Genomic DNA, 16,842 nt, shown 5'->3' on the forward strand with positions numbered 1-16,842 from the left:
GAACTCTCAACTTCGAAATCAGCTGATCTGCAATGATGAGTTCATCATTAGACCGACCTGGTGGGTTAAGCAAAATTTTAGCTAGAGATACCTTCATTATTTGCCATGAAACATGAATCAATATTAAGGTAGTTTCTTGTTATTACAGACAAAAATAATATTCCTAAAACAAAATCTGAAGTAGTAAATGTTTTTGTTAAAAATAATACTTTATCATGTGATAAATGTACGATAATTTATCTATATAACATACCGCTGTTTGTATCTGTTTAGATGAACAAGAAATTAATATTCTAGAAAGGGATATAAGAAGATTGAAGTCAGAACAAGATGATGACGACATCAAAAACAAATAGATCGATGCATTCAAGCTAAAGTTAGTGAATACAAAATGCAACGTTCTAGAATAACAAACACCATAATTATGTTCTGATAACAAGTGACAAAAAAACAACCAAGTTACTTAAATATAAATGCACATAAATTATTTATTACTTTAAATAAAAATTTAAAAAAATCTCAGTGTTGCCAATTATTTGCCTGTTCTTACTCTAAAAAAAAAATTAATAAAATATTATTTGCAACTATAAAAAACTTTATTTCCTTTCTCTAGTTTTTTTAATATTCAATAACTTAACATTAGTCTAAGCATAAGAATAAAAAATTAAAGAGGTCATACTTTTATACAATAATTAATAAATTTAGTTTTAGCTAATTAAGTCACAATATATTTTTAAAAGAAAACTTGTATTTAAAAAAGATTTACAGTAGAACTTGTTTCATGTAACGATTAAATTATTATAACAGTAAGATAATAATAATTTCACAAATTAAGCGTTTTCAACATATATATGTGTTTGTGTATAATTGTTTTAATAAAATTAAAAAAACACAGTTGGAGTTACAAAATCAATCTGGTAATGATTTAACATATTATTGTAATTTAAACATTGTGATTTACACGTGGTAGAAGAGGTGCTGATATTAGGTACTACTGTATATTAGTAACTAACTAGTAAATTACTTTCTAATGATAAATTAATATGGCTCAGATCTGTAACTGGATGAAACCTTAACTATTAAAACATGCTCTACTATAGAAAATTTTGCAAGAATAAGATGTATGTGATTGTATAATTATTTTTAAGTATCAGGAACAATCAGCGGTAGCTAATTTAAAAAAATGATTTAATTAAATTAAAAATGATCATCGCTAAAATATTACAAAAATAAACATTGCATATAATTATCTATATTATAAATTCACTATTTAGGCATATCTTATTACTCATTATGATTAATATTTTCTTTAAAAAATTATAAGCCTTCAGATATACCATCGAGGGTAAAAATTTCTATTTCTAGTTGTTAGTATGCCTTTACTGAGATCAGATCAACAAGAACTTCTCTATGAAAATCTGATAAGAGTGTTCTTTTAGAGTTCGGCTGAAGAAAATAAGAGTACTTTGAGTTAATAGAAATTGTTATCTTTACAGATAATCATCTCTGAAGATAGGTTTTCAAATATTTTCATATGTCAATGGAAAGTTATGAAATTTTATTACAAAAAGTTGCTAGTAAAAATCACATAAAGTATAAATTGGAGGCGATTCATCCAGAAGAAAAACTAATTGTAATATTATGATACGTATAAATTTTCATTAAATAAACTCACGTTCACCGTTTGCCATTCACAATTGAAGTAAAATATTAAACACCTGGATTATAATAACGATGTTCTTGTTCAGCCTCTTACATCCTGTACGGTCAATACTGCAAGCAAGCACCAGATTAAAATATCTCTTAAACTCTCAACCGCTTATGACTCTGCCTTTACGGTCTGAATCTTAAAACTATTAATGATGAAACGTAAGGCACATTCAAAACATACGTGTATACCTTATTGGTTAAAAGCAACCTAACATTGGTCATAAGCTGCTTCCAAAAATGACAATCGTTCCTGAAAATAACAATTAATTGATACTCGGCTAACTAAAAATAAATGTGAATAAAATGATTTCCCAGTGTCTTCTTTACTGAACTGAATATATTGTCATATATATCAGGATGGGAACCACTTTGAAATGGAAGTGATATATATATTCAGACCTACAAATGAAAACGTTTCATCCCACTGATTAGCTATATAATGACCCATTACTCTTTGAGAATGTAACTCTGACTGACATTACTTATACCTTTGACTATTTACATGCATCACAGCCATAAAAAAGAGTGAAACAAATAGTGCAAACTAATAAATTTTAATCAGAGAGTACCTATAATGAGGTACTCTTCGATTACAATAATAATGTAACACTAGAACATCCATCATACTCTCCTAATTTGGCACTGGTGATTATTACTAACTTCCTTGCTTGTAAATTGTTTTGAAGATGAAAAATACAAGAATTCTCATGGTACGATGGCCAATGTAATGAAGCAGTTGAAAACGTTTCAAAATAGGTCCCAATAATGTGTATGTTGGAAAAAGTGTGTAACTGCTGCTTACAGTGCTTTACAAATTGTTTCAGCAATCGGGACACAAGAGGGGTGAAAAAATGTAAATAAATATTAATTAAGTACTAATTAGGAAAAATAAAAATAGAAGTGAAAAATTTAAACGAGTTATGTCAATACAAACGACTGTTTATTAAATTATTAATATGTAGAATCAACTGGTATTTAATACTTTTCTATGCGTACTTTTTATCAATTTAATATAAATATTCAGATATAAATCTGTAAGTTGATAAATATAAGTAATGGTCCCTAAACTATTACTGAAACAAAGTTCACTGTACACGTTAAAATGGAATTGTAACATCAATTACTTACAGAGCTTAACAGATTATTTGTTTCAATTACAATAACTGTATTAAAAATATTATTAAAATTATAAAAAAAAGATTCAATTTTCTTCTTAATTAATTACATTATAATATTTATAAAATTACAAATTGTAATAATATTATTATTTTAGACTAAATTACAATTAATTAACAGAGCTGCCAAACTAAATATATAATAAATAAATAACAGCTTTATATCAATATTAATACTACATAATATTAAAAAATATTCATATGTACAATATTAAATGCAGCAATATATTGCTTGCTAAAATATTTTTAATTATTAGAAAATAATTTTTAAAACATATATATAACAATAACAATATGGCACCACATCTTAATATAATGTTATTGAAAAAAAAAAAAAATTGCCATTAGTTATTGATATTTCTTTTTACGAATCGTTTTCTTATTATTATGATTTAATAATAGATTTTTATTATTAAAACATAATAATGAGTTCAACATTAAAATTAAAAAGGTAGTTCCGCAAACTACTTTTTCGATTTTTTTAAATATGACTATAGGCAGGGGCAAGATATAAAAAAATATATGCCACTTACTCTTTTGTTATTATCTTACAAATAAAAAAATAAAAAAACTAAATAAATAAAATTTAATTTACCCAAGGTTTTGTTGTAATAAGAAGATATATTAATTGATATTCTTAAAAAAAAAGAATAGGCGTTTAATTATTAAAATACATACTGCATTTTTTAAAACTAATTTCTTTAAAAAAATATTTCTTTTAATGAAAATAAAAAAAAAAATTGTGTTTAAATAAGTTAGACCATAAACGCTCAGAGAAAATGGTGAATTTAACCAAAAAATAAAAAATAATAAATTTTAGAAAAGTATTAGTTTGGTATTGGTAAACTTTATAACCTTAATCTCTTTTTATACAAAGTTCCTCTCTGTATGATTCTGCTGGTTTTTTTTTTTACAATGTATTTATTAATACTACTTACAACTTATTTTATAGAATAATTTTGGGAAAGTTTTATTGGAATTATAAAAAGGTTTTAAAAATGTAAAATGGTATTTTTTATCAACATAAAACTGAAAATTATAAAAAAAGAGCTATATATGAAAGTCTTTGATAATTTTTATTCAGCATGATTTACAAAAAAAATGTAGAAAATATCAAAATATATAAATTTACATTAATACATAAATTTATATACAATGTACAAGTAACTCAAGTACTATAATTAAGTAAATATAAATTACTAGTAAAGCATTCATTACTTATTTATTTAGTAATGTTAATGGCGACCATCATTGCAGAATGGTCGCATCTATACTTTTCATCCAGAAGGTTCTGAGTTTGAATCCTGATCATGCTTTACATTTTTCATATACTATAAGATTCACATCTTCATACAAAAAAAAAAGTTTAGCCGTACTTTTACAAAGACCTCCAGATACTAAAGGTTCAAAGAATAAATATTCACCAGAAAAACTTTACTAAATTAACTGAGCATCAATGGCTATAAAAATATTATATTAGAACAGCAGCTTAAAAATGTTAACGAAAAACTAAAAATTGCATAGCAGAAATATAATTTTTAAAAAAGACACAAAACATAAGTCGTCATTAAAAACAAAACTCTTTTATATGAAAAAAAAAACTGATCTGTAAATAAATATAAATAAAACTACGGCAAGAAATATTATTCTGACATATATAAGTTATAAATAACTTTATATTTTATATATAATTATAAATATAAACAAAAAAGTAAATAAATAAATACACAGCCTAAGTGATGACTCTTTGTTAGAAATTGTGCTATGAAAAAAACATTTACAATCATTTATTGTTATTTATATGCAATTTTTTATTTAAATTTTAAAAGGGATGTATTCTGTATGTGTAAAATATATTTTATTTTTGTAAAAGAAAAGTAATTTTTATGTGTATATATATATATATATATATGATACATACATATTAACTTAACCTGAGTAAACTAAATTAATACTCTAACTTGTAGGTCACAAAGCTTCATCGCCAGATTGATAATGTCCATTACGATTTAACGGTTCTTTTTCTGGAGCATCAGATGGTCTGTTTCGTTTAAAGAAACCGCACTGAAAAGATAAAAAAAAAAGTTAATTAAAAAATATAGAAAACAATTAAAATTTTTATAAGATTATTTGTTTTATTAATCTTTAATCCGATTAGATTTTAAGAGTAACTGACCCACATTTACTTGATTTCTATTTGAGAAGAAAGTCTGAAGCGTCTGACAGACATTTACCACACCCACAAAAACCCTAATAAAGAAGCAGTTCCCCCCTGGTAGGCTAATAGAAGGTTTCAGTATAACATCACAGTTAATGCAACATCTGATACAATTCCCACGGTCCTTGTCTAAGGAAAAAGTAATAAATGATAGAGACAAACAAGAAGTGAATGATCAAATGTACGGTGATAATTTTTTATAATTATAATATTTATAAAAATATAGAAAACACCATATGCATGTAATGTTTGCTGGTTATTTTATTTTAATACAACAATTACAATGTAAAATCTTCACGATCACGTGGGAATAGCGGTCACTTGGGGAACATTAACAAATAAACAACAAACAGATTTTATTTTATAAAACTTGAACAAATTTAAATCAAAAGATTTATTTTAATTTGAAACTTCTCTGTTAACAATCAGTAAGACAATTAGTCAAGTTGGAAGTTACCATTCAACATAAATAAACTCCATTGTAAGCTGACATCTGTTCTTATTGCTATTGACATAAAAAAAATTGACTGCTGATCTAAGAAATTTTACTTCTAGCACAAACTACATTACTAAGCTTTATTGTTTGGGATTTATGTGAAATTCTTTTAAAGAGGTAACTTACTCATTATAATAATGCCTAGATTATTACAAAAAAATAACACAACTAAACATTTTTCAACAAATTCTAAAAACGCTTTGTTTTTAGGAATTTTGATATCAACACCTAACAAACGATTAAGAGTAAAGATAAAATAAATACAAACCTTGTATAATAAATAGACTAGAAGCATTAATATAATAGCCCCGGCACAAGCAGAAAGAACAACGACCCATAAAGGTACGACTTCTGTTTTACCAGCGACTTCCCTCGGCTGAATATCAGTCACTACTTCTTTTGTATGTATTGCAGTCTGATCTGGTGATCCTATATGCGGCAATTTTAGAACACGACCGCCGACCATTGAACTGACTTGAACGTCTGGATTGTAGGCAAACTATAAAAAAAGTAAATATTTTTAAATTCCTTAAAATTAAACTTTTTATATTCAGTATCAAATTAAAATTAATTATCTTATATTATTAACCCTTAAATTAATACGGACTTAAAAAGGTTAAAATCTAAAGAATATAAGTAGTGTTATTTTCTATGTTTTTCATGTAGTTTTATTAATTTTTAGAATTTAATTTTGTTTTATATTTTTCTTTATTATTTAAAATGTGGAAAGGTCTGTATAGAAATACAATCAGAAAAAAATTCAGAAGGGAAACCTAAGAAAATTAATGTAAACAAACAAACATGTAAAGGTACTACTATTGAACATGAGCTAAGGCTCTTTGGAATTCACTATTGTTTTTTAATGTTAAGTTCTCCAATTTATTTTCTTGAATTTCAGCTTCAAAATACCAGAATTATAATAGGTTATATATCATTACGCTAACAATCTGATACTGAGCAATGATAATGATAAAAAAATAAATATTTTCTTCTAATTGTTTATCTAAATAATGTAACATTTTGTTTAAAAAATCTTTTACTTACATTTAAATAAAAAGAATAGATACTGAGACCATCAGAGGAAATTCGGGTATGAAATAAAAAATGAACATTGAAAATGATGGATTGTTGACTGAGACTTGAATACACAAAAATTAGGAAGATAATTCATTTCTTTTTTTTTGAAAACGGTTAAAATAGAAAAGCGACTGATTTTATATAAAAAATTTTCATTAATAATCCATAAATATCTTTTCAATCAATCGTATCAGTACTAGTATCTTAGTTTATCCATACAGTTCAGGGTTTGAATTTTACTCTAACAACATTTTTCACATTATAAACTAAACTCTTTCATTATCTCAAAAAAAAATCTGTTAACTGGAATTAATAACTGACATGTTAAAAATATTGTGGGTGAATTCAGACTGGGTAAAAGGAATAAAAGAGAGGATTGACTTATTGAGTTTTGCATGAAGTACAATTGCCAACAGCCAGTTAAAAATCATAATAAGCCGGGTGATACTGGAGGTATCAGGTAGGTTATATCACGGTTAAGCAAAGAATTAGAAATCAACTTGTTGACTATAAAGCATTAGTCAGGAGCAGTAACTTAGCGACCATAATTTAGTGATAATGATATGTAGATTGGTATTTAAAAACCTGGAAAAAAAATGTCCGATGAAATGGTGAAATTTAGAGAAGTTAGAGGAAAAGAGGTAAAGAAGATTTCTGAGGAGAACATTGGAAGAGGACCGAGTAAAAAAGATAAGGAAAAAATATATAAGAAGAATAGGAGAATGTTAAAAAGGAAATTCTTGAATCAGCAGAAAACAAACTTAGGTGGAACAAAGAGAACTGGAAGAAAACCTTGGATAACAGAACATATTTTACAGCTGACGGATGAGTGTAGGAAGTATAAGAGTGCTAGTGATGAAAAAGGTAAAAGGAACTATCAACAATTAAGAAATACTATAAACAGGTTGTGCAAATTAGTGAAAGAAGAGTGGATTAGAGAAAAGTGTTCAGAGGTGGAAAGAGAAATGATCATCAGTAAAATATATGGAGCATAGAGGAAAGTTAAAATCTAATGTGTTAAATAAAGATGGTACACCAATTTATAACTCAAAAAATAAGGTTGATAGGCGAGTGGGACATAATGAAGAGTTATATGGAGGATATGATTTAGAAACATGTGTTATAGAGGAAGAAGAGGATGAAGAAGGAGATACAATACTGAGATCTGAATTTAATAGAGCATTAAAGGAATTGAACAGCAGAAAGGCTCCTGGAATAGATAGGATACCGGCAGAATTACTAGGCAGTGTAGGTGAAGGAGTGATTTTTCACTCCTTCACCTACACAATATTTAGAAAAGGGGGAAGTTGCCATCAGACTTCAAAGTGTTATTTTCATGATACCAAAGAAAGCAGGAGCAGATAAATGTGAAGAATAAAGAACAATTGGATTAACTCATGCATCAAAAATCTTAACTAGAATTCTGTAGAGAAGAATTGAAAAAAGTAGAAGTGTTAGAAGACCAATTTGGTTTCAGGAAAAATGTAGGGACTAAGGAAGCAATTTTAGGACTCAGATTAATATTAGAAGGAAGATTAAAGAATAATAAACCAACATATATGGCATTTATATACTTAAAAAAGGCATTTGATAACATAGACTGGAATAAAATGTTCATTTTAAAAATTCTAGGTTCCAAGTATAGAAATAGAAGAACAATTGCTAACATTCACAAGAACCAAAGCGCAACAGTAATAATCCCAGAGCATAAGAAAGAAGCAGTAATAAAAAAAGGAGTCAGACAAGGATGTTTCCTATCCTCATTATTTTTTAATTTTTACATAGAACAAGCAGTTAATGAGGTCAAAGAACAGGTTAGATTTGGAGTAACAGTTCAAGGTGAAAAGATAAAGATGTTATGATTTGCTGATGATATAGTAATTCTAGCAGAAAGTAAAAAAAGATTTAGAAAAAACAACGAACGGCATGGATGAAGTCCTATGAAAGAACTACTGCATGAAAATAAACAAGAACAAAACGAAAGTAATGAAATGTAGTAGAAGTAAAGTAGATGAACTGCTGAATATAAAAATAGGACGAGAAAAGACTATGGAGGTAGAAGAATTTTACTACTTGGGAGCGATATAAAATGCTGAATAGCACGGGCGAAATGAGCTTTCAATCAGAAATATAATTTGCTTACATCAAAGATTTATTTAAATGTCAGGAGAAAATTTTTATAAGTATATGTTTGGAGCATAGCTTTACATAAAAGTGAATCTTGGATGATCAGAATATCTGAGATGAAAAGATTAGAAGCTTTTGTAATACGGTGCTATAGGAGAATGTTAAAAATCAGATGGATGAATAAAGCGACAAATGAAGAGGTTTTGCAGCAAATCAATGAAGAAAGAAGCATCTGGAAAAATCTAGCTAAAAGAAGAGACAGACTTATAGGCCACACCTTACGGCGTCCTGGAATAGTCTGCTTTGGTATTATTGGAGGGACAAATAGATGGGAAAAACTGCAGGCAGGCAACATTTAGAATATGCCAAACAAACTGTTAGGAATGTAGCATGTAGGGGGTATGCCGAAATGAAACGACTAGCACTAGATAGGGAAGCTTGGAGAGCTACATCAATCCAGTCAAATGACAGAAGACAAAACAAATTAACTTTAAAATAACTTTTAATTCAATGAATAACTAAATAAATTTTACTTCTTAAGCGTTTTTCCACATTAAATGGTTCATTCCAAATCCATTTATTTCCAAAAAAAAAAACAACAGATCTTACTCATTCTAATTTATATTTGATATAGAAATTAGAACAAGCACTTTTCTGGATGAGCAAATTTATTTATTTATTTTTTTTATTTTGTCATCCACAACAATTTTAGTGCCTAATTAACACAACCTGCAACATATGGTAGATTATGTTCTCATATTAGAAAAATTAATTCATTATAATGTATTAGGTTGCCTTTATTCAGAAAGTAACTACTACAGGCTGCTAACTTGCAGTTACTATAGTTTTTTTTTATGAGGAATGAGTTTTGAAGAGTGTGAATAATGATCTACCTGACTGTGAGGGATTTGAACCCGAATCTTCCAAATAAAAGAAGATTTCCTTAACACTCCAACACAGAGGTTAACAGTTATAGATCTTCTACTTAAAAAATTCTACTAAAAAGAAAAAAGTCAACAGAAACAGAAATGATCTAACCTTTTTAAGAGTTTGCACCCAAATGCGAGAGCGGAAAGCGATCCAAACTTCTTGATCTCTTGTTAATGGTCCAATGGTACATTTAATTTTAGTACATTTAGTCGGGCCGCATTTTAATGAATCTTCTAAGTTAATTTCTCCACTTGAATCCACTTGTCTTTTATATCTGGGATACAATTTAAATTTCCCCCTAACACCTGATTCCTCATCTTCGTTATTGTAACCACCATGTTCCTAGAAAATAAAATCAATTCATTAATTTATCTTTTAGCATAAATATAGAAAACAAATATTGTTTTTCTAAGTTTGGAAGTAATGCGTGCTAATTTTATTTACTAAATCAACACTTCAAAAAGAAGAGTGCACGAAAGTTAATGAAGGTTTTTTAAAATATAGCAAGAAATTTTATAAAACCTGAAACTAAGTTATATAAATTAATCAAGTTTTTAAGAAGATTTAAACATGTTATTTCATTACAATATAAGAAAAAATGCATGTAAATTATGAAATTCTTATTTCTTTCGGACATAATGTAAAATAATGATAATACATGAACTACTTCATTAATTCTACAGAATAAATGTTTACAAAGATATAAAAATAAATTTCAATTGAGGGTTGTAATATGGTTTCAGATGATTATAATCCTTTTCTGTTTTTATCATAATAATTCATAGAACCAAGTCACAATGACATATTTTATTTTAATTTTCTTTTCATCTTTTATGACCGCATACGATCACTTTAGTCAGTCCATTATTCAAGTCTCGTAGAAGGGAGTGTTTGGGCCTTGCGGTCTTCCCAGTACTTTTTCATATGTTCTGATTTCTGTGCCCTTTCTGGTGTTGAAAATGTCCATGTTGTGAGTTTCTTTCTTGGGAGTGTGAAGTGAGTGTTTTTGTCCTGATTTTTTTGATTAATTTTATCTTGTCTGTAGTGTCTTCTGGTGTAAGGCCTATATCCTTCAGATCCTCTCTTATTTTCTCTTGCTGTTTTTAGAGTCCAGATTGTACTGTACCAGCTGTTTCTGAAGTAACTGAAAGAACTCCTTTGATCCGATACAGATCTCTTTTCTAACTTCTTTACAGAAGATAAAAGTCGAGTTTATGAATGCGGTCCTAGAACTAAGTAGGAATAATTCCAGCGATCCGTCTTCACTATCGCCAAAGAAAGTCTATCAAGTGCGAAACATCAAATCTTTACAGATATATTTTTTCGATACTAATGGGATTATCCACAATCAACTTGTATCTCTCGATCGCATGATTAATGGAGAATTTTATAATGCCGTCCAAAGGTGGCTAAGGAAGTATATGACAAGAAAACATCTAGGAAAACGCTACAGAGTGAACGCATCCTTCACCATGACAATGCAAAGTCACATACTACGTCCATCATACAACACTTTTTGGTGAAAAGTACGGCAATAGTTCCTCATCTACCATATTCATCTGACTTTTCTTTTTTTCTAAGTTGAAGGGACAAAGATTTGACAAAGAAGAAGATTAAAGCAGTAGTAAACACAAGTTTCAGAATGCCTTTAATTCATGGCGAAAGTACTGGGAATCCTTCAAATGAGACTACTTTGATGGTGACAGTGGCAAATAGATCTAGGTATGATGCAATTAATTTAGTGTTATATTTCAGAAATTTTTGGATAGTACTTAGTACATATAATAATGAATAAAGTTTATAATCCTTAAAATGACTTAAAATCTATTTAACTCTTATTTTGCAGTATAAATAAACAGCATGCTTAAAACATAAACAATTACAAATTATAATTGTTAAAACAAATGAACTATAAAGTATGGTTTACAATATCCCTATAATGAACTGCAGGAATGTCATATACTGCTTTAAGTTAGTAAGAGTTAAATTACTTAAATAGTGGTATACAATACACAGTGTATGCTGAAAGTAAGGATCGAGCTTTGAAAATTGATTAAACGCTAAAAAGTAAACAAAATTTTCACATGAAGAAATTAAATTTCCTATTTTGCTTTCTTTCCAGATCTCTTTTTTTTCCAGCAAATATAGTTGGAATAGTTATATAAGAAGGGAAACTACGGTATTCATGTCAAAAATGGGTTATAGTTTCTTTAGAAAAATCGTTATGTTTTAGGATTCAGCTAGACCAAAAAAACATCGGTATGTAGGTATATGCATACGTATGGGTGTCGCATTGCTTTTGGCCTTATCTCACGATTGACAGAATTGATTTTCTTCAAATTTGTCTCAAATATTTCTAAATATATGGGGGCACTGATTATATTAATTTTTTTTTAAATTCATTAAGAAGGGGATATCATGAAAAAACTGATTCCATTTTCTTCAGAGACAATTTAGATAAAACTTCATTAAAACAGATTTATTTCCCTATAATGCAATTATATAAATAATCCAAAACGTTTTTCCAAAAATCACCTCTATCTCTTAAAATTGAAATATTTTTTTTTGTTCTTTTGCTCTTTCTCCCTTCAATTTAAATATTTTTCAAAAATTTTCTTGAAGTTCAATAATATTCATATATAGAATTTTTTTAAATTATAGACCCTGAACCTAAAATGCAGAAAAGGTTTTTGAAAATTTTCTATTTCTAATTTTAAACTCAACTGAAGGAGGGTGTAAGATTTAAAGTAAACCTTACTTAAAGAAATTTCTTAAATTAAAGTACACAAGGATATTTAAAAAAAAAATTGTCTTAGAAGTTATTTTCCACCTCTAAAAAATATGTGTATTGTATTTTTTGGCTGTAACTTTTAATATTAACAGCTAGGAAAAACATGCAATAAGTTGCCAACTTTTTAAAAGAGATTTATTACTCAACAAAGGGCAGATATACTTCATATTTGGTATATATATTCATCCAAAACTTTTCTAACAAATAACAAAAAAAATTATGATTTTAAATTTTCAAATTTCAAAACTGCTGTAATTTTTTTTTTAAATCATTAATATCTCAATAAATTCTTAATTCTGCAAAATTATATTTTATTAGAAAAGAACATTAAGAAATTATACTGTGAATTAAATCAACGCCTTATTTGTTCAAATATGATTTCAAGTGTCTGAATTACAGGTGAAACATTAGGCGAGGAATAAGTTCTTAATAAATATTTCTAAACCTGCTTTTTTAATTACTTTAGTAAAAAGTATAACTTTCTTTCTTTTTGTAAAACTGTTTTTTGGTCTTTAATTATAATATATACATAACGCTGCTTCTAACATTTTAAATAATAATTTTAACCGATAAACCACAAAAATATTTATAATTTAAAAATTTACATTAATAAAATCCCAGTGTCTTTTAATTGTCAAAGAAATTTCAATTTAAAAAAAGGATAGATGGATGATAAAGCATTCGGTAAATGCAATGATGATATTTGGTATGAGGATTTGTTCATATGAACATTTTCATTTACTTTTGTGCCTTAAATCTGTTTCAGAAATCTGATCAATCCTTTTCCCGAGACATCCTGCATAGACAAAAATAAAAAATGAATTATTTTAACATACTGAATTATAATGTTGGCTAGCATGATCTCTATTGTAACTAGAAGATGAGTAACTTCCGTCTTGTGTATGTAAATTATTACTGCTACTGCTTTCAGCATGTTTCCAATGATCACCATTGCCTACTTGATTATTAGATGAAACCTGATAATGTCTCGAGGAACTACCACTGCCGCTGCCAGATGAAGACGCCCAACCTTCTAAGAAACAAGACAATAGATTAGTAAACAATCTCATTTGTAGATACGATATGAATTATCATTGTCAATCTGCTGAAGAACTTTACTAAGGGATACTGTATGTTTTTTTCTAAAAGTTTAAAAATTCATATTTTAAATAGTATGAATGATTATTATTATTATTATTATGTATGAAAAATAATACAAGCAAACTCGTAAAGCAGCCACTTTACATATAGTATATCAAAATTTCCAATGACATCTAAGCCCACAATTATAGCTCAGTCTCATGAACTAGGCGTAAGTAATGCCTTTGAGCTTGTGGGTGGTAGGTACCTTTTTTCCAGGTAACCCTAAAGAAAAATATTTTGAGTCGTCAAACAGCATGATCTTGGAGACCGGTTGACGTCACTGTTTCATGGAAGAGTTCTACCTCTAAACTCTTGTTCACAATAAAATCATTATTTTGCTGGTAATATGGCATGTCATGCAAACTTGTTGGAATACATGTCATCCAAATCTGTATCAATCAGTTCTGATGACAAAAAGTAATTTGTCATCGTACATTAGAACCCAATGTTTACTGTATTGGCCTAAGCTGTCTTTATTTTATAAAAGAGTTAGGTTTCATATTGTTTCCGATCTATACAACACATCAAACAGTGACATTTTATGAATGAATTACCTGTTCTTAAATTTCAGTTGAATATTCATTACCACAGAAATGATCATTTCAATAAATACATCTGTTAAAATATAAATGGTTTTGTCACTAAAAATGATTTTCTTGCAAAAACTGTGTTACTGCTTAGTTTTCACGATCGATAAGCATATGATGCTGTCTACGATCTGCTGTTTTCAATTCCTACATCGGATGAACTTTACATGTACATAAGACAAAGTCTGCTTAAAATTCATTATGGTAGTCTTGATAAGGGCTAATTTCTGCAAATGACATGAAAAATTAACATTCTAGGATCTTCACCAACATTTTCATGGGCTGAAGCAACACTTCAGTCGAATGAAGAAACATATATATTTTGTATTAGAGATCCAATTTCTTAAAATAAATCCACTATATTATAATTTATTTCTCTGTGGTTAATTGTACAGCCTTCAAAAATTTACGATGTTTGTAAAATGTTTAAAATAAGGGAGCTTTAAAATAAGCTACCTTATTTTAACATGAGGTAGCTCTTATTGGAAAATTTTTTAGTTAAAAGAAAAATAGTTACAGTGAAATTGATTATTTTTGAAATCCAAAGAAATATAAAAAAAAAACAAAATTACCAAAATTTAATATTTTTTATTTAAATTTGTCTAAATTTCCAGAAAATTTATTCCCCTACTAGTATAATGATACATTAAAAATATACTTCCTTTCTAGTTCCAACGGTTTAAATATCGAAAGTTAGAAAGATTTATAGTTTATAATTGCTAGAAAGAATATATTAAAAAAAATTTCACAATACATTGAGAATTTTTCCATCTCTGATAATGAATGAGTCATTTGGAAAAAAATAATTAAAAAACTTACAAGTCAACATACTGAAATTAGAAAAACATAAATAAAATTCTAATTTTTACCGATGTTATATTTATAAATTCTAAATCCTGTTAAATACAGCACCTTTCACCAACTAAAAAAGAAAAAATAGAATCCACCTTATTATACAAATTACCATGCCAAATTTAATGGCTATAGATTTATACATTTCACGTATATCAATATTCCCAATATTTAAATATTTTTACATTCTGAGAACTCAAAATATTGAAATAATTAAATTCATTGTAGATAATTTTTTACCACAACCAATCTTCATATTAAAAATAGCCGGTTAAATTAATTGAGAACATACAATTATGAGTAAAATTAACAAGAAGCATAGTAATCGGTTGAGTTATTAAATAGGGTAAAGAATTTAAAGAAAGATCAGGTAATAAGAGGAAAAACTAAGAATCAAATTATATACTCAAAACATGGATTGCAGAAAATAATTTTTAAACTAAATAAGATAAATTTACTTTAAGGTTTAAAAAAAAAAGAAGAAGTTTATATAAGGAAATAATTAAGGTTCATTCATTTTTATGTTTAATATTTTTTCTGAATTGTCTATCTCTGGACTACATGAACAAACTTTATTTCTTTTGAGGTTCAACCATCTATCTGTCATCATTTTTCTTAATCTTGTTTCGCTTTTTGTCTTCACGTCACTTTAAATCTTTTAAACTCGTGTACTTTATCGATGGTTTTCTTATGTTCAAAATCCTGTATATGATTTACCTGTATATGATATAGAAATTAAGTAATTTAAATTTTACACACTTCCCGTTTCCAATCAAGCTGAACTTTTGCATACAGCTTTGGTTCTGATGAAAATATAGCATATTTAATATCGTTCTAACTTTAATATGGTAAACATTGTGAAAACATATTTCTTTATTAACATACAGATAACAAATCATATGTTTCGGTAACTAAGGTTTTATTGTGACGATGAAATGATTTTGTTACGATAACCAAATGGATTTGTTACTATAATCTATCATTACTGATTTGTTACTGTAAGTTGCATGATTTTGTTACAACAAGAAACCGATTTGTTACCGTAAAGTAAATCAATTTGATACTATAACAAAATCATTTGTCATCCCGTCTTTTGTTACTTTAACAAAATCATTTTTCATAAAGAAAAAATGTGATGAATTTTGAAAATTTGCTACAAAAAAAGGAAAAATGCAATTAAGGGTGCTAAAAAATTGTGATGTTTATAGATATGGAAGTGTCACAACTGGTTGAAGTGTTTTCAATCTGGAAATTTTAACATCAATGATGATGCACCTTGATCTGGTCGGCTAATGATTGAAAATGTCAATAATCGTGCAAAAAATTGAGCAAAACCAGCACATTAGCAGTTATAATATCCGTAAGGAAGTAAACATGAACCAAAAAAACAATTTTAAACATATATTTTGCCGTAAGTCAGATTCACTCACTCGATAGTTTAAGGATTGATGAACTTGATAACACAAAATTTACTGGGAAAAAAACGAGCAACAATGCGGTGCTAGTCGAGTTAGAAAAAAAATATGGTACTTATGTGTTTATATAGATGCAAAAAAAAACCTACTATCAGCCAGCTAGTACAACTAGCATTTACAATCAGCACACGAGTGACTGTCATTTCAGCAACCAATAAAATAGAAGTACACAATTTTGGGTATTTAAACATCTTAAAATCTTTTTTAGGAATAAATCATTTCAAGAAAATAACATTGAAATCTACAGTTCATCTCATTGAA

At 27.7% G+C, this 16,842-nt stretch overlaps 2 protein-coding genes across 6 annotated transcripts in view; one reads left to right on the forward strand and one right to left on the reverse strand.

Annotated features, from left to right (window-relative positions):
* Hsepi (D-glucuronyl C5-epimerase) overlaps nucleotides 1–527 on the forward strand; it is a 289,844-nt gene extending 289,317 nt beyond the window's left edge. For all 3 annotated transcript variants that reach the window (XM_075381564.1, XM_075381566.1, XM_075381565.1), the window contains one exon: nucleotides 274–527. In XM_075381564.1, the coding sequence (XP_075237679.1) occupies nucleotides 274–356 (83 nt within the window). In that variant the 3' untranslated portion in view covers nucleotides 357–527. The remainder of the gene's footprint in view (nucleotides 1–273) is intronic.
* A 2,709-nt stretch (nucleotides 528–3,236) lies between these two features.
* LOC142333690 (uncharacterized) overlaps nucleotides 3,237–16,842 on the reverse strand; it is a 492,609-nt gene continuing 479,003 nt past the window's right edge. Inside the window, exons 20-23 of one of the 3 annotated variants that reach the window (XM_075381116.1) lie at nucleotides 13,361–13,554; nucleotides 9,842–10,075; nucleotides 5,868–6,098; nucleotides 3,237–4,949 (exon numbers count right to left, since the gene is read on the reverse strand). In XM_075381116.1, coding sequence (XP_075237231.1) covers nucleotides 4,854–4,949; nucleotides 5,868–6,098; nucleotides 9,842–10,075; nucleotides 13,361–13,554 — 755 coding nt within the window. In that variant the 3' untranslated portion in view covers nucleotides 3,237–4,853. Of the gene's footprint in view, nucleotides 4,950–5,867; nucleotides 6,099–9,841; nucleotides 10,076–13,360; nucleotides 13,558–16,842 lie in introns of all 3 variants that reach the window. The other 2 variants (XM_075381117.1, XM_075381115.1) reach the window with 2 other exon arrangements.

Source organism: Lycorma delicatula, chromosome 13 (assembly GCF_047948215.1).
Source record: "Lycorma delicatula isolate Av1 chromosome 13, ASM4794821v1, whole genome shotgun sequence".
Classification (NCBI taxonomy): domain Eukaryota; kingdom Metazoa; phylum Arthropoda; class Insecta; order Hemiptera; family Fulgoridae; genus Lycorma; species Lycorma delicatula.